General features: G+C 34.9%; 1 protein-coding gene across 2 annotated transcripts in view; it reads right to left on the bottom strand.

The window, feature by feature from the left end:
* The window catches only part of LOC140000992 (probable phospholipid-transporting ATPase IIB), a 97,906-nt gene that overhangs the window by 64,784 nt on the left and 14,160 nt on the right, over nucleotides 1-18,962 (bottom strand). For both annotated transcript variants that reach the window (XM_072032112.1, XM_072032113.1), the window contains exons 3-4: nucleotides 13,687-13,762; nucleotides 11,242-11,318 (exon numbers count right to left, since the gene is read on the bottom strand). In XM_072032112.1, the coding sequence (XP_071888213.1) occupies nucleotides 11,242-11,268 (27 nt within the window). In that variant the 5' untranslated portion in view covers nucleotides 11,269-11,318; nucleotides 13,687-13,762. The remainder of the gene's footprint in view (nucleotides 1-11,241; nucleotides 11,319-13,686; nucleotides 13,763-18,962) is intronic.

The following is an 18,962-nucleotide window of genomic DNA, read 5'->3' as shown; positions in this document are numbered from 1 at the left end:
GGAGCCAACCACTTGATAGTGGAGCACAAGAGATATGAATTGCGCTGAAAGAAGCTGGAACAGGAAGGTGGCAGTACTGGATAGGCTAGGCAGGAAGAAACATGTGGAAAATGAAGTCAAAACTGAAGATGTGAACCAGCATCATGACCTTCACGGCATGGTTGCACAATGGATGAATATTAACCAAGACAGTATTTTCAAGATCAACTAACTGTGACAGATGACGAGTATTCTTTGATAATTTCAGCTGTATCAAAGAATTAAATTTTCTTCACAAAGGTACTGCATAGTCAGAAAGACAAGGGTGAGTCAAAAATTGTGGGGAGATGAAGAAAGAAATGGGTAGGTGGAACTAGTAGAAATGTTATAGACAAGACAAGTAGGATGGGGAAGAAGAACAAGCCAAGGAGGAAGGTACTGTCAAAAGAAAGTGATACGCAACATGAAACAGAGGACTGGTGTTGGCAGTGTCACACTGAGAACAAGGGAGCAGGTACATAGTAGGCAACCAAAACACAGAGGGATTCAAAAAACTGTCAATAGTTACTTTAAAAAAATAAAAATAATAAAAAAAAAGGAATTAACTGCCTAACCATTTTCAAATTTAAACTAGAAAAAAAAGTGGTCTATGTGATAGGAAAAAGGAAAAAAACTTATCCCTCAAACCCTAATGCAGTAAGAATTTTATCTTCAGTTGAGTCGCATGTCATCCTTTGCTTTTATAAAACAAAATATTTGAGTAGATTCCTTTGAGACTATGAGATTAAGAAAAGATTCCACAATGTCTTCAAATCATAAAAGAAATGAAACTGAACGCTGTTTTGTATAAACAGTGTTTTGGGATACATTCCAGAAAGATATGGTTGGAAGGGAATTATCTTTAAGAATATGAAGAGCAGTCCAATCTTTGCAAACTACTCCACAATCTAAAACAATATTTTAATCCAGTAAAAGAGCTTTAATGTTGATTTTAATGCTAAATCTATCCACTGGCTTTTACTCTGAACTGAGGTAAAAAAGAAGTGAAAAGATCAAACTTGTTAAGAATGACAAACTTGTTACTTCAAGGGTACAGCCAGAACTAAGCAAACTATCTTAGTTATGATTACTGTGTTCAGCCTATATGAAAACAAATACTAATTCCTGATACGTATAGAACTTTTCTTTCCCTTTCCCTCTAGATTTTCATCCCTGTAGACTAAGATTCAGGTCATGTGACTCACAATGGTTACTGAGCCTATGATACTTATAAAATCGCATCAGATACTAAATGCAGTGATTAAAAAGGTCTGTATATGAAAACAATACTTCTCTGTACTTGCTCTAGGTAAAGAGATCCCAACAACACAACCAATATACTTTGAACATACACTAAAGTCAATCTCTATGCTTTCTCTTATAACTCCTTTCCAGCATGCAAAAAAAAAAAAAAAAAAAAAAAAAAGAGCTAATTCAGAAAACACGAAAAGAATTAGTCAAGTTATGGAAATGCATGAAAAATAAAAATTATATAGGTTTCTTTTCTATTAATTGTTAAAATTATTAAGTAAGTGTATTAGGCACACCTGACTTTCTCCACAGCCTGTTTCTATCTCTAGATATTAGAACAGAAAATTCTGTAAGCTGTAAAATCGGAATCTGCATCTTTACTAAGGAAATCACGCGGAACAATTCCACAATTAAAGGTTTCAATTTCCAATAAAATTCACTCAATAAGAAGAAATGTACACATAAAATCAGTGACAACTGTACTACATTGCTCTTATGAAAAAAAAAAAAAAGATAGAACATAACACTAACGGAGAAAAACATGTAAATGGTGTATTTCCGTGATTCTGGTGTATTTCCATGATTCCAGTATTTAGGTTACTGTTTTGGCTTGCACTGCTGCCAGCAAAGCCTCACAGATACTGCGATACATTATGAAGGTGGTGCAGCTCTAAGTGGTCAGATGAGTATCATCAGCGAGCCGGAGCCCATTTGCCCTTGCCCTCTCACAGCACCTGCTTTTTGCCAATGGCCTGATTAACTCGGAAAGGCAACAAAACTGTACAGAACAGCAAATGTGAAAAAAGCAAACTCCAGCAACTGATTAGCAGCAGTGGAGACAGCAACTGAGAGGAAATGGTCATGGACTGCCTCTTAACAGCTCACTGGGACAACTGAACAGCAAACTTCCCTTTCATATTATCTTCTGTAGAATGATAATATTTCAAATGGTTTATATATTTTAACAAAAAAATATCCATTTTAGCCTCATTTGCTGCAGGTAAAATACACTATTTCTTGTGAACAAGCAACAAGTTATTGCTACTTCACAACTTAATCTACTTTTCAAAAGAGTTGCTTAGTCTGTTTTGTGAGAGTCATCTATTGTACGAACTGCTGCAGAAATGGTGTTACTCCGCAGCTGATACTTAAACACTGTTGTGAAGTAACACTGAGCTGAATTTTAACTTATTCACTATAACAGAACAAAATGCAAACAACTTCAAATAAGCGTCTCCGAAATGGGAAGTGCAATATCTCAGAACACCATCAAGTAAAATTCTTGGTGAAAACAACGAAAATATAGGATTCCAAGTCAGATATGGCTTTCCATACTGGAACATGTAATTTTTATCTTCCTGTATCCTCATGAATTTAACGTTGTAGGAATTTTACAGCCAGAAATAAAGTCTTAGGCTTAGTGAAATCAATGGATCAGTTTGTCAGTAACTCTAAAATACACGGTAAACCCAGAAATTTATCCACAGTGATGTCAGAATTCTAACTATCAAAAAGCCATACTATTGCTTGTCCCCTCTCTCTCCTCCCATTATTATTTTTTAAACAAAGATATCTAGCTACCCAGATAATCTCCGAAAAGTTAGATGTATATATGTGTATATATATACACACACATACACACACACACACCTGAAACAAGATTCCATTCCAAGCAGCTTTCAAAGTTGGATAGTAGTAACTGCAGTTTTAGAAGTTCATATCTTCTAAGGGATCAAAACTAATGAAAGCTAATGTAGGACACATTCTTCTTCTGAGCTTGATCCCATTACTTTTGACCCTATAACTTTTTGAAGAATACTGGCTGCATTGCTTAATATACAGAGAAAAACAACAGTAGCTGGATTGCTGGAATTTTCACTAGCTAAGAGCAACACTGTATCATTCAGTGATAGTATCAATGATCAAAGATGTTCAATTGCCATTAGAGCGTTCCCCAGTTCCGTAATGATTATTTTGTTTAGAATTAAGTTGTATATTGTTGCACATAATTTTCCTTGCTGTAGGATTGTAAACAAAATGATGGAGAAGTGTTGATTCAATATCTGTGTTCCAAGTAGCAAAGTACCACTGCAGTATAAAAGACAACTGTTCATTTCAGTACTTCAGCAGCAGCGAGGTTGAGTGACTCTGAGGGTGTAAAGCCATGCACTGCACCATGCTGTGCTTCACTACAAAATTATAGGTAGCCAGAAAAGATCTATCACATGACTTAGCACACCAATTGCACAACATGTTTAATTGTTGCTTTCAGAACAAATTGGAAGTTAGGGCACAAGTTATTCTGGGACTTTAACTTGTGAACTGATACCAGGTCACAACATGGAACAACTTATTCTCTGTCCCAGTGATACAACAGCAAAGTAGATAGGCAAGTGATGCTGAAATTATTTTCTGTGTGCCAAAGGGTATACCTTAGAACCAGGTTTGCCCCAAGGCTACAAGCATCATCCCATGCATGCATCCAACTATAATTGTTGACTATGAATTTCAGACATAACACACTAAGTTGCATGAAAAGTGAAGTCCAATACCTCAAACACAGTCATTTACTTATTTTTTGTTTCCTCTGATCTTGTGTGCCTTGGTTTCCTGTTTGTATTATTATCCTTTTATTACTTTTGGAAGGTAAAGGAGACAACTATAAAAAATACACTGCTAAGGAATAAGCAGATGTTATAGCTGGAGCTTTCTAAACATTTTACCAAATGTCTTGGGAAGTCCCCCTGACTGGAAGTTAGCCAACATTATAGCTATCTACTAGAAGGGCATGAAAGACAACCCAGGAAACTACAGACCTCTTAGTCTAACCTCAGTACCTGGACATTATGGAGACTATTATCCTGAGTGCTACTGAAAGGAATTTAAAGAACAAAGAAATTATCAGGAATAGTTAACACAGGTTCATCAAGTGAAAGTCCTGCCTTAGTAATTTTATGAACTTCTACAATAAAGTTATCTCTTTAGTGGATGAAAGGAAGGTAGGTGGTAGATGTAATCTTTCTGGATGTTAGTAAGGCTTTTGATACAGTCCCTCGCGGCATCCTTCTGGACAAATAGTCTAACTGTGAGTTAACAGGTATATTTTACACCGTGTGATGAACTGACTGAACAGTAGAGCTCAAATAGTTGCAGTGAATAGGGCTACATCTGGCTGGCAGCTGGTCATTAGTGGTGTTCCCAGGTTCTTAGTTCTAGGGTCGTTTTTGTTCATCGTTTTTATCCATGATCTGGTTGCAGGAGTTGAACACATCCTTAGCAAGTCTATTGACAATATTAAACCGGAAGGTGCTGTTGACTACCTGGAGGGATAAGAGGCCTTGCAGAAGGATAATCTGGACAATCATCAGTGGCACAAAGCTAAATGCCAGATTCTGTACCAGGGACAGAGTAATGCAGGTCACAGGTATAGACTGGGGGACAAGTGATCAGAGAGCAGCCCTGTAGTAAAGGATCTAAGGATGCTGTTTTACAGTAGGGTCTATATGTGTTAACAGCATTCCCTGACAGCCAAGGTCTCCACAACATAAAAAGGATGTTAAAATACTTAAAAGTATCTAGAGGATATTTGTACAAAGATGGTAAAATGGCTGGAAGGTATGTCCTATGAGAAGAAGCTGAGGACACTTGGGTTGTCTAGTTTGGAGAAAAGAAGGTTAAGAGGTGACCTCACTGCTCTCTACAGATCCCTGAGGAAGGGAAATGGAGAGGGAGGTGCTGATCTCTTCTTCCTGGTAACCAACATCTGCAAACAGCATAAAGATGCACCTGGTGAGGTATAGAATGGACATTACAAAAAATTTATTTACCATGAAGGTGGTGAAATACTGGAACAAGCTTCCTAGAGAGGTGGTTGATATCCCATGCCTGTCATTGTTCAAAGGGCATTTGGACAATGCTCTCATTAATATACTCTTGGTTATCCCTGAAATGGTCAGGCAGTTGGACTCAATGGCATCTGTAGGTCCCTTCCAACTGAACTGTTCTATTGTAGTGTAAAAGACCCACGACATGCTAGTTTGCATTAAGTTCTGACCACCCATGTACTCAAAGGCTCTAATCAAGACTTTCAGTCTTCACTGAGTCTTTGGTCTCTTAAGAGAAAAATCTCTTAAGATTTTTCATAATGTTCTAATGCAGTGTTAATGCTTTTTTTTTTTTAAGTAATTCATGTTTTTTAATATAAATGCAGCATTCTTCCAGCTGTCTATATATAAACGAAAACTTCATTTCTACAATGAGGAGCTATACTTTTTTCATACTAGTCATCTGATGATCAAAATACCTGCTTCCACACCTTTGCTATTTCAGATAATGGAGTTACTGGCAATGAAAGCAGTGAGATACATTATTTCTGGCTGAGGGTGAGGGTTTTTGCTCCTGATTTAGAAACATTACTGACAGGTTCCAAGCATTAATATTGCTATGTTCTAATCCACATTTGGGAATAACAAGCATGACTGCTCTGCTGTTCAGCCATTCCTTTCCAATCTTTTTAGAAAAGAGGCCTTTTGTCCTCCTCATCTAACACTGTTCCATCCACCTCACCTAGACACTTTGGCCTTTAGGGGTGGGTGAGCTGTTCAGTAGTCACCACGTTAACTGTTACACACGGAGTTTCCCCCTCCTCTACCTCATATCTTTTGCTTTATCCCTTTCCTTTGCTCAAATGAGAGCACAGAGAGAGAAAAGCACTAGTATTATATTTCATGCATTTCCTTCATGGCCTAATCCCAGCAATTCTCCCTTAGTGCAAAAAGGGTATCCTTATACTTATCAGGAATCTGGTGCTCAAGTACTTTCTCAGACTGAAGCTCTGAGCAGAGGGGTCACAAACACTATTTGGGGACTACTTACTATTTGTTGGAGACAGCTTTCCCAATTTTATCCCATACAAAGAAGACTTAGGAGGATTAAGCAAAGCAGCCCATACTCCAATAAAAAAGTACTACACAAGCCCTTTTTTTCTTCTTATAAATCCTTGAAATTTGTCATTAAGAGACACGTAACACTTTTTAAAGAAGTTTCTGCTTTTATGTTTGTCTCTACTTGTACACAACTATAGCAAGACTATGAACAACATTGAATTTCCAATCTAATAATTAAAACATGCAAACAAAGTTACTGGGCTCCTATACAACAGTGTAGCAACAGAATAAAGTCACTGTTTCTATGGCTGTTCTGAAGCCTAGGTAACAGCAAACCCTAGGTAACAGCAAACTCTTGTTCGTGTTATCTGTCAGGGGACTTCATGGGGCACTTTCTTCACTCACACTGTTGACTTAAATAAAACACACAACAAGGGCAACAACAAAAATCACAGAAGGGAAAAACATGAGTCCTCAGATTTTTGATTTGTATTAAAAACAGTCACAAGACATATGGCTTTTAGCTTTCAGGCTAGCTAACAATTAGGTTAAAAAAAACCAATATTACTATTTAAAGAACACGGCAAGTTACTACTAAGTTTTGTGGCTGGTGTTAAGACATAACAGCAAATGTAGGCTCCATAGTATAAGGCAAAGGAAAAAAAAGCGCTTTGAATGCACTAAGGATTAGCAATATAAAAACTATTTTGTAGTAGTGCAGTAGTCAGATTACTTGCTATACCTTCTTTACAGACACTGCTTATTTCTCAGTAACTCTATTTAACATAGTTTCTACTCATTTTGATGCATACCAGTGTACATTCTAAAAATCCAAAATCTAAAATTATATTACATAGACCAAGTCATTTTAGTATTTCAGTCTTAGTACCTTTTCAAATGCCTTTTCAAATTTCTTCCTCTGAATAGTGTTTTGTTTGTTTTGTTTTGTTTTTAACTTTACTCTTAAAATCTGTTTCCACTGATGAAAAGGTCATCTTTGCAGAGCAGATGTGCTAAAAATCTTACTTTCTATGAAGACCAAACTGGAAGAGAAATTTTAAATTTAGATAGCAAAAACTATTCCACCCTTTAAATAGGTAAGAATGAGAGAACAGTGCAAAATGCCAGACTAAATAAATAAACAACCTTAAGTTTGCTAATTTCTCTCTTGGTTAATGTCCCATAAATGACCTTTATCACTGACAAGTCCAACTTCATCCAGATAGCTGAGGTTTAAGAATATCTACCCAAAAGCTGAGGTTTAAGAATATCTACCCAAATTGGATTGATTACTGGTTATGGCATTTTGAAGAGAACAATTCAGTTGTTTGTTTTCTTTTCTTTTTTCTTTTTTTCTTTTTTTTTTTAATTTCTTAAACAGGCTGGAACTGCATTCCTGAGTAAGCTGATGTGACTGTCAATGAGGTAGAATGCATATAGCCATTACACTATAACAATGTTGATGTTACCATTTCTACATTTATCTAAAGCACAAAACATTTATCATTTTAGACTGAAATTAAGCCTTGCCAGAAATCATTTTTCTTTATATTGTTTGGAATTAAAACCATATTAAACTGATCCATTATGAAAATTCTCTTCTATCTTTGTTTTTCAGACCATGTCTGCATCCTTAGGCAATGAAACTATTTTTATAATTGTAATAAAACAACAAAGTGTTGACTTTAAGTTAAGAAAATTGTTGCTTGAATGACTAAATACTTCAACAAACACAATAAATCCTTCTAACTTTAACATACAGATAAAACACACGCATGAACAGGTCCATATATTTCACAGTTTATGACATGTAAGTTTGCTTAAACTTATTTCAGTCTTCTGCTCAGTGTTTATAGAGCAGGTCTGAATCTCTAAATTTTAATACTGCCTTCTATCCTTAAGGAAGAAAATGAAAAACTGCCATTAGAAAAATCCAGCTCATAGCACAAAGTACAACAGTAATGTTATACTCCTGTAAGAAACACAACTGAAGCAACTGTCTTACAAATAATACTTCAATGAAGATAGAAATAATGAAAGAATACTGTCTGTGGGTATCTTGCTACAGAAATTTCTATTTGGCAATGTAAATGGAGAATCCTAGATCTCAATGTTTGCTTCCTCCCAAAGCTATGGTAGCTTTCTACCAAAGCTGAAAAATCAGGTCTGTTACCATTACTCTTGCAGGATAAAAGGCCAGAAAAAAAATGAAAGAACACAACAACAACAAGAACATAACATATTTTACAACAAAATCTCTAGAGAATTATTTTCATTTTTTTCCGAAGAGCAACAAAGAGAGAGCCTGACATTTAAAAAGAGTTAAAAAACAGTATTTGGAACAATTATCTTATATTCTATACTATTTAAATATTCTTTAAAGAAGAAAATGCAGAATTACTTCCTCTGGACTTATAAGTAATACCACAATTGTCAAATAATTTCAATTTTGTTTCAGGAACAATTAGGTGCAAATTATTTATCTATTTATTTTTAAATGTTTGCACCTCTAATCTCTCAACTTCATTAACTCTTCTAATCTCAGAGACTGTTTTAGACTCCTTTTCCCCTCCTTCTGGCCCCGAATCCTACATACCTAATCTACCAGACAAACATTATAATCAGTGTTGAGAAAACAGAGTTCCTTCCCTGAATACATGGAGAAAGAGAGAGCTGACTTCTACCATTCTCCTTGTACTGCTACCTGCTGCAAGTCTAACTAGGACAGAACCTATAGGCAGTGTCATATGCTACAGAAGTATGCAAACGGATCTCACCCCATGGTAGAAGATGTAGACAGAATGTTAACTCTATAGAAAGGTAGAATTAAAAATGCATGTTATAAAATGTTGGTAATTATTCTTTATAATGACATACATTTTTTTTTATCAGTTACTCATTTGTGATGGCAGTAAGCGTTCTAGTGCTTTCAGTTCCCAAATCCTTTGTTATTAATCACACTTGTAGACTTCTGCTTTAAATAAGGATACTGTGTTCACAGAAGAAAAAAATCCTCACCAGTATCACTGTTGAGCAATTGGTACATAAAAGATTAATTTACACATTTACAGACTAATGTGAAAGACAGTTGACACACAATGGATGCAACTGATGTAGAAAACAGGCTCTAGAGAAAGTCTTCACCTGTTCACTATAAAGTAAATTTCAGAAATTTTGGAATATTCAATAGGACAACTAACAAGACAGAAAAATTTAAAGCAGGCCATTTTACATATACTGTATTAAATATAATTCCTCAAGTTTACTAGATACCTAGCAGCTAAATATGGTACAAAGAACTGATAATCTCTGAGAAACAAATTAATATGTATTTGGAATATTGCACATTTTAATATTACAGTGATTCCTCAAAAGTCCTTTGGAAAATGAACAAGAGTTTAGTTATACAAGCATCACCTGTCTCATCAGTGGCAGACAAAATGCTATTTAATAGCATGATTTCTAATTGTTCTCAAACTGATATTACAATATATGCCAGATAATATTGGAATTTGTGTATGTGTGTACATGTACACAAAGAACATTTTGCTTCTTTAGTGCTTCATGAAAATTTAAATTTTATTTACATTCTCTTTGAAGATAACAGCTTAAAATTATTAGCAACTGTAATATTAAGGTACTATGAAAGCAAAGGTGGTACAGTTATTGTCATAATGGTCAAGACCATGCTCCACCTTGTCAATATACTATTGGTGCTTTGTATTGCAGGTTTATCTGCTACTTAATGTTTTGCATATGAAAATTTAGAACAACTATTTTAATACTAAGAGCAATTTTGAAAATATTGGTAAATACTGGTACCCTTCATCATACTTTTCAGTTTTAAATATTCATATGAAAAATTGTAATAAGCATTTACATTTAGTACACCTCCAGAATCTGTTGAATTTGAGTAAACCATGTTACATTTATACATACTGCCTTATCAATTTACTATATTATATAATTTCGTTTTAAACAACTGTATTATTTATTAGTCTAAAGATGTTCAGAATTCTTAAGGAAAGATTCTGTTACTAAAGGCCTGTTACTTTTCTATCTGATACAAAGTAACAGATAGAAAAGTAATTATGAACCATAAACACTGTACTTCCATTTTACTCTAATATTTTAAAATGTACATTACAATTATCTAAATAATAGAAGGCCACTTTAATAAACATAATGGTACATATCAACTGTGTCTGTCAATGAGATATTTCAAAATATCTCTATTGGAAACACAAATCAATACACTTAGGGGAACTGCCATAACTGCTTCAAGCAATTTGTATTATCATTTCATTCTTGATGTTCCTACTCGTTGCAACTTACTATGAATGGCGTGAAAACGGCAACCCATCGCAACTGATTTTTTTAAGCCTATTGCAAGAATTTTTCTCTTTCTTAATATAATTAAGTATCTTACTAAATACAAGTCTAGGTTAAAAGATACAGCCTACAACTCAAGTTTCGTATCTTTATAACTGAGGACCCACCCCTAGCCTGACTCATATTAGAAACATTGTTGATGAAATGGAGAGTTATTTCCACTGCTTTGAACTGAAAGAACCTTGTACAAAGGGAAGCAGTCAAACTTCTGTTATTTTCCAAAAGACAAATCTCTTGAAGACTTTTTCATTGCTGACAAAACCCCCTGGAAAAGCATTCTGGGTACTGACTGAAACTCAGTTATCTCTACCTCCTCTGGGAGTCAGCATAAACTTTAGTAGTCTGTTACAAACGTTCTTTAAAATACAACTTAATTTTGGCCAAATATTTTACAGTAAAAAAGTTTGAGGGAAGTTAGAGAGTTAATAATTAGCTGTGAGGCAGAAATATAGAAGTTTAAGGATGTACATTTACAGTTTGAAGAAAAACGTTTTCATTAGTACCTGTAACAAGCCTAGTTAAAGGAAGAATGATTTTACTTCTGAAATGAGAATGAGGCAGAATTCACTTCTTAAACCAAGTGCAAGTCAATTCAGCACACACAAATATTAGAGCTTGCAAGTCTTTTGTTTTAGGTACATCTACAATTTTTATGAAAATAAAAGTAGGAAATCATACAATAGGGCTAACTGACCTTGTTTTTTGGATTGGATGTATTCATTACACTTCGAGTTTCTTTCCCCGTGTAGATGACAACACCAATTACAGTTCCTGAAAAACGAAGTAAAACAGAGGTGTCAAGTAGTTATGAAAAAACGGTTATAAAGGATATTTATACATTCTTTAATAACATCCATAAAAGTGACTAAAAGATTTCCTTCTTTTCAATGGAAACAATAATTTAAAAGTAACTGGTAAAAGACTTGCATTTGAACTGAAAGTTGTCTCAATTTTTTTCCAGAAGTTAACATAGCTTAAATAACTGCCCTTCACAAGAAATAAAAAAATTAGTACAACAGTGCTGAATATATCATATACAAATTGCCTGCTAGCTCTGTCACATATCACAATGTAACATCTACTTCACCCCATTTATTACGTTGATAGAATTCCATATAAAAGTATTCTCCTTTTCAGTAACACATAAAAATAATTCTCCACTTCCAATGATCTTTTGGTTGATTTTTACTGGAAGGCATACAAAAACTGGCTTTCATTATTTAAAAGACATATGTATTTAGTGATGATAATTCAGATTTTTACTACTATTTAGATTTTTACTACTATGTATCTCACTTTCTAGCACAATCAAAATTTTATATTAATTCTTTTTTCAAGTGACCTGAAATGGTTTTATGTTAGTACAATCAATAATTGGTCATTTTTGTCATCTTAATGCTGTAAGGAATTAATTAACATAACTTGTCAGACAGACCCTACTAAGAAGACTCTAAAAACTGTAGAAATATTACACTTTTTCTGACATTTGCTTGTTTTTGAAAAATCAAGTCTGTTATCATTACTCTTGCAGGATAAAAGGCCAGAAAAAAAATGAAGGAACACAACAACACCAAAAAAACACACGAAACCCAAGACTGGAGTTAAAGAAAGGAAGTTTCATTTATCAAAAAAATAAGAATGCCAGTGAAAACTCTGAATTTGCATACAAAAAGAAAATCAGTGATTGTAGATTACATCTTTCTGGACCACTACAATTTTTTTCTACTATTTTCCTCTCAATACTGAATCCTTTCCTTTAGGCTTCCCTTGACACAATATTATCCCCAAAGCTAGTCTGCCTCTGCTGACAGTTCCACATGCAAATCTGTATATTGGTAACATGTCTCCATATCCCCCATATCCCCTGATTTTTGGTGAAAAATAATAATAGTTTAAAAAAAACAAAAACAATTTCTGAGCTCTTCCTGACTGAAAAGTCACAGCAATTGAGTATTAAAATTTATAATTCATGAGGCACACCTTTTTTATACAATTTAATAACATAATTGAAGACAATTGCAGATATCATCAATTTAAAAAAAGTTTCAGAGAGAATAGTTTCCCTGTGCAATGGAACCAAGCAACACTGAGCATCAAAGGGTACATGTATGACTATCTATACGGACTCGGGAAAGGAGCACTCTGTCCCACATTCCTTTGCCAGCTCCTTAAACATGGTCTCTTCCCCACAACACTCCAGCATGATCCTAATTTGGTATTTTCCTCAACAGTGTAAAGTTAGACCTTACTATGAAGGCTTTTCCTTGCAAGTTTCGTGGACACCCCTTTTTTTTTTCTCCTTCTCCTCTTTAATTCCTTCCTTCCCTTCTATACTCCTCCACTTGAAAGATGCTTTCCACTGTTTCAATTCTTGGTCTTAAATCCTAGTTCCTCTTCCCAAATTCCTTATTTTTAGTCTTTGTACATAACAATAACCATGGCCCTTTTTTCCTTCCTACGGTCCTTCTGTCTTATTACACTCAGCAAAGTTTTCAATGGTTTCAAATTTCAAAATGGTTTTCAAATTAATGAAAACCATTTTCTCCTGTTTAAAAAGTGTTGCAATGGCTCAGGGTCCAAATGCAGCATCTAGCTAATACGAACTCCTTATAATATTTGAGAGACATATGAAACATTAGTAATATTTAGACTATGTTGTTTTAAAATTATGTATCCTTGTAACTGGTTAATACTTTCTGATTAATATTTACCTGATAAAAGATTTTAAGCAAGCTTTAGCCTCATCGTGGAGTCTACATAAAAGAAAATCTATTACCACATGCAAAAGCATGCCTGCTTTTCAGCAAGACCCTATCCACAGCAAGCTGAACAGAACACTTTACAACCTGAAGTTTTAATTAAAGGAAAAAAGATCAATAGCTTTAGTGGGATACAAATGACAACACTACTGACACCACAAGATTTGAGTATAAAAACTTACTAAGGAGGATTAAAAAGATATGAAAATCTCAGTAGCATGAGGAAACCAATGGGAAGGCAGACAAGAGGGAAACAAGAGATTAATAGCCTGAAACAGATAAAGATTTTCAAAAGCCATTAATATTACACATTGTAAAATAAGAATACATTTCCACAGATAAGTTTTTAGATATATTATCAGATTTGATATTGCACTTACCTGAAGCAACAACAGTGCTTGCCCATAACGTATTTTCTATACTAAGGCTTTCATGAACTGCTGGATCACTGTCTTCCTGTTAAAAATAAGAAGAGTGCTGTTTACAACTAAACAATGTGCTGTTTACAACTGTTTAGTACTAAAGAAAACTTTAGGAGGTAGGATAATCAAGCACATTTGATCAAATTACAGATTGTGGTAAATATTTTACAGAAAATGGGGGACCACTGACTACCAAAGTGCACAGCAAGTTCTACATAAGGTCAATAATCAAAACCTATATCAAATTTTCACCTCTGTTTTGAAGAAGTCTTTGTGAAAAACAAAAATCCCCACATACACTTTTGTGTATACAGGATCAGTAGCTATAGCAATATTTAAAATTATTGGTTGTATTAGTAACGTATGAGGTCTTGATCACTGAAACATTAATATAAGAAAAGTATTCTGATCTAGCTCAAAAAATTATGATTTTTAGTATCCAGTCATCTTTGTAATACCTAGTAACTTTCTTCTGAGACAAGTGCCTTTGACAAGCTTTATCCATACACTGTATCTTTAATAATTTGCCCTGACTTTATAATGCTCAGATTCCTGTTTTGACCGATGATGGCTCTTGGATTATTCAGATTCTGTGATTATTTCGGCCTTATGAAAGTCTAACTAGGCAGTGCATAGACATAAATACCTAATTAGAAATTATCCACAGAATACTGGTGTTTCAGGAGATGCCACTACTACAGTCAAAATACTAACTGTAGCTGCCTGAGACATGGCAGTTGGTGGAAAGATTGCCTTTTACACATGTGAATGTTGTTTCAACATACGTATTTTTCAATATACAAGCCATTTTAAATCCACATATATAATTCATTTAGAGGTTTCAAAATCTGTTTCAACAAGGCTAGCAATAGGAGGTAGACTGGCCATATGAGTTGAAAACAGACACGGAATTATTTTATTCCCATCTCAGGCTTTTCAGGAATTGCTAAAGCTAACAGAAAAGCTTTCCTGACATTCTTTCATATTGTCAGAAGGCACTGCTGGTACACAAGGATGATTGGGCTTTTGTAGCAAGAGTGAGTGGGAGGCTGACACTTTGACTAGCACAAACAGGAGTCTTAATTTCACACAGCTTGCCTTGAGATGCACAGACTGTTTTTAGTAAGCAAAAGACATGCTAACCCTGATTAGTATTTTTTAAATCTACAAACTATTCTGCGTAATTCAAACTGTTTCATCTGCTTCATTTTTATTTCTATATTTCTTCACAAACTGGAGAAAAAAAAAAAGGAAACTCTGCTTAAGTATTCTAATCAAGAAATTTGTGGAGTTTCTCATTAAATCACTAGGTTAACTGAAAACAAATATACAGGCATGAAAGAAAAATGCTTTTATTTGTATGAAGTCATTATTGTACCTCAAGGAGCATATCATGCTAGGGTTCATCAGAGGAGTTACCAGCAAGCATGTAAGGATTATGCATTTTATCAGAGCTGACCCTGAAGACCAATTCTATGCATAAATAGAAGAGCAGTTTAAGTATTTAAAACTCAGGGTAGATAAAAAAAAAAATAATGCTTTTTTCCTGTTCCCCCCACCCTGCTCCAGCGAAGAGAGGCCATCAGTGGAGTTCCACAGAATACTGTACCAGGACTCAAGCTGTTTCATCATTACTCCAGAACAGGAATGACTAATGTGGTAACAGAGCAAGAAAAAAAAAGTATCAATCCCCCTACGAAAGTGGAGAGATGAAATTCCCTACTTCAAAACGTAGAGTTATGCACACAAAACACATCCTGAATTCAAAGTAATGAGCTCTGAGCTGATTGTAACTACTCAGAAAGCAGCTTCTGAGGTTGTTACAAATCTACTAAAAATACTAACTCAATAAAGAACAAGCTGAATGCTTAGAATTACTAGGATAGAAAAAGAGAATAAAATCAAAAATATCATGCCAGTACAAAGAATACATGGTTTAGCCACATCTTAAGTACGTAGGCTCCAAATTCCTCTTCCACAACCTTCATTCTAAACAGAAAATAAAAGGAACTGGAAACTGTTCATGGTCAAAGCATATAGTCCAAGTAGATTCCATACTAGTTATGACTAAATAAATTTGAACTCTTTAATTACGGAAATAACAGACATCTATGAAATGGGCAAGGCAGGAAGGCAGGATAGATATTGCTGTCTCTTTCAAAAACAAGAAGGTCATTAATGTGTCAGCAAAATTAAAACTGGCAATTGCTTTTCATAAAATATGTAATTAACCTCTAGAACTTCTTCCCGTGTCAATGCTAAAAGGCTACACAGATTCAAGAGGGGACTGGGTAAGTTAAAAGAAGGGAAGTTCATTGTGGGTTACTTAGAGAAACCAACACTGACTTAGGAAGTTCCCACATCATGAGTTGTTAAAAGACAGAAAAATCTTCTGAGGAAGTATTATCATCTTTTTACCTTGTTTCTTATTCTATTTTGTCAGCAGTCTGCTTCTGGCAACTGTGAGGAATAGGATACTGAGCTAGGAAATTATTATTTTGCCTTAAGTGTATCCTTCAGTTAGTAGATGTCAAGACACTGAGTTATGAAGCTCTTCCATGTTATAAGAAGCAATCAAAAGCCCTTCAGCGATCACAAAGAGCTGACAACACAGCCAAGAAAAATCCACTTGTCCTATGTCTACCTGCTGCAAGATTTGTGAAACATCTCCCTTAGGTAGTTCAAAATAGGTTAACATCCGAAGAGCTAAATCTATTTCTACTGACATCATACCCAATAACAGAGTGGTTTGGCAGATAAGCTAACTTCTGCACATTTCCTTATGATCCTTTCAAGCCATTATGCCCTCATCCAACAGCTCCACCTTTCTACAGTTCATGCAATTTACAAAATTCCATACCTTCCACACACAAATGGTGGAAAATTTAACCCTATTTTTCATTTGTTCAAACAAAGAAATAAAAAATATACCTATGGGTTATGAGTTCAGCAATTTCAGATTATTTCTATTTTGGGGGCTGGGAGTGGAGGAGATGGTAATTACATAAACAAGGAAGAGACCAAGGCTCTGAACAAAACCAGGTCTATGATAAGGAGAAATGCATCTGAAAATTTTCAGACACAACTACAGCTGGCAGAACAGTGTATGGTTTAGGGGTAAACTAACTATTACTCTCTCTAGGAGCAGAAATTTGACATAAAGGGATTTCTTTGTCCAGCTAATCAAGCTTCCACTTAAGGTCTACCTGGGTGGAATTTCATTTGGTAGCTGTATGTTAATAGGTCTTTAAATTCTGAATTAAACTTGTAACCAGAGCAGAGCAGTTTGGTCCTGCATTCAAGCTTTATATTTAGGCTCAGGTTTTGAAATTATGTACAGTATTGATAACGGATGTTGAAATTGTCCACAGTTCCTATTCTAGGAGATAACTCTTACAACTCTTGCATATGCAGAGAAAAAGGAACAGATGACCAGTGACATAAAAACTGAATGAACTCTACTCTCAGTCCTGAACTCACAATCCAGCTCACCAAAGCTGACCAAGGGACATGACAATTTGCAAGTTGCAATCTAAAAGGTTTCCAAAGCCTTTTAGTTTATCTACTGTAGTAAGATACTTGTAAGAAAAGTTTCCTGAGAATGACAGATACCTTCAAAACCAAATAACCTAATCATTGAAAGAACCAGGGTATCACTTCCATCAGACTTTTTCTGTTCCTATTCCTAGCTGGCAGGATGCAGCACTGACAACCAACAACAACTTTTATAGCAAAGTGTTAGAATAGGCATTAGTTTAGTTGCATTGGCCACCCCAATCCCACATTAATTGGAATTGTTATTCATTAATGGGATTATTACTACTATTATTAATTATTATTCTTGCTACATTCCTCGTACTTGCAGATTAGCTTCCATACCCATGAACTCCCTATTCTCACTTTCTGTAAGGCTGTCAGTAGCTGCATAAGGAAGGTAAGAAAAAAGAAATTGGAAAACATGATACCATTCCATTCGGTGAAAGGAACACAACAATTGCTTCAAAGGGGTAATTCTCTAAGAAAACATAACTAAATAATGAACCTGCATTCTTTCTACTAAAATACATATAGATACAAAATAAATAACCAAGAAAACATCTGCTTAATTGGCTCAAAGCAAGAAATTCTGCCAATAATTGAATACACAATTTTCTGTATGAAAATTCTCACATCTCTGTATGTATTTTTCCCCAGTGTCAACAGCTACATGCAACAGGTTTGCACTATGAGAGTTTTTTTATTAGTTTGTTTTTAACATCTGAGCTACAAGGCAATGTGCTGGAAAAATGACACCAGATAGTTCTATACCACAGGAAAAAAACATGTTACTATAGTGGATAAACTAAAATTCAAACCAATCAGTTCTCTGGCATTTCTCCTGGACTGAAAAAAAAAATAAAATTTCCAAAGTAAATGAAGAGTGTGAGGTGACAATGCAGAACTGCAGTATAGGAGAAATTACACAAAAGATTCTTACAGGAATGATGGAAGAAGGACCCAAACTTAAGTGAAAACCAAACGAGGTCAAAAGTTGGAGAGACAACTTTCATGATTTTGGGCAGAAGCTGTAAGGAAAAGGTAAATAAAACTGGGCATGCCACTACACACTGATGCAATACTCTAGAATACTCTCTTGACTCCAACAGAAAAGTTGGATTAAGACGTATGGCTGTATTTTATTCTCTTTCTACAGCCAAATGTTTTCTTCATAATTTTTCAGAATCAATGAAATAGCTTCCTAATTTATCATGTTTACATAGTAGCATCAGTTAAGCGATACTCTAGTAGTTACATCTGCAAATCCCTATTCTGTGCACAACTATTTCAAAATAAACTCAGCCAAGACAGAGAAGATGCTCTGAGAACAAGTAAAACGATCTCTCACATTTTCAGAGAACTCAAGTACAGTTCATCTATTGTTTCTTGATAGGGAATCTAGAAGAGGGGAGAGAAGGAGGAGAATTAACATATGTTGTTTAAGGGCCTGACATGATCCTTCCCACATGTCCATGCAAACACACACACTCACTTTCATGCAGTCAGTATATATGATGCATCAAAATCTATGGAGGACAACAAGAAATGACTTCATGTGAAACTGGTAGACATCAATAGATGTACAGTGGAATTTCAGCTCCTCCTGATTTGGTTATGCAGGTGTACTGCAGAAGGTATCTTTGATCAGCTATCAGGTTAGCTGTGAATATATTTCTCACATAGGAATACTTAGGTAG

This window comes from Anas platyrhynchos, chromosome 36, assembly GCF_047663525.1.
Source record: "Anas platyrhynchos isolate ZD024472 breed Pekin duck chromosome 36, IASCAAS_PekinDuck_T2T, whole genome shotgun sequence".
NCBI classification, from domain to species: Eukaryota; Metazoa; Chordata; class Aves; order Anseriformes; family Anatidae; genus Anas; species Anas platyrhynchos.
The sequence above is the reverse complement of the archived record's forward strand: the minus strand, read 5'-3'. Positions and strand labels throughout refer to the sequence as shown.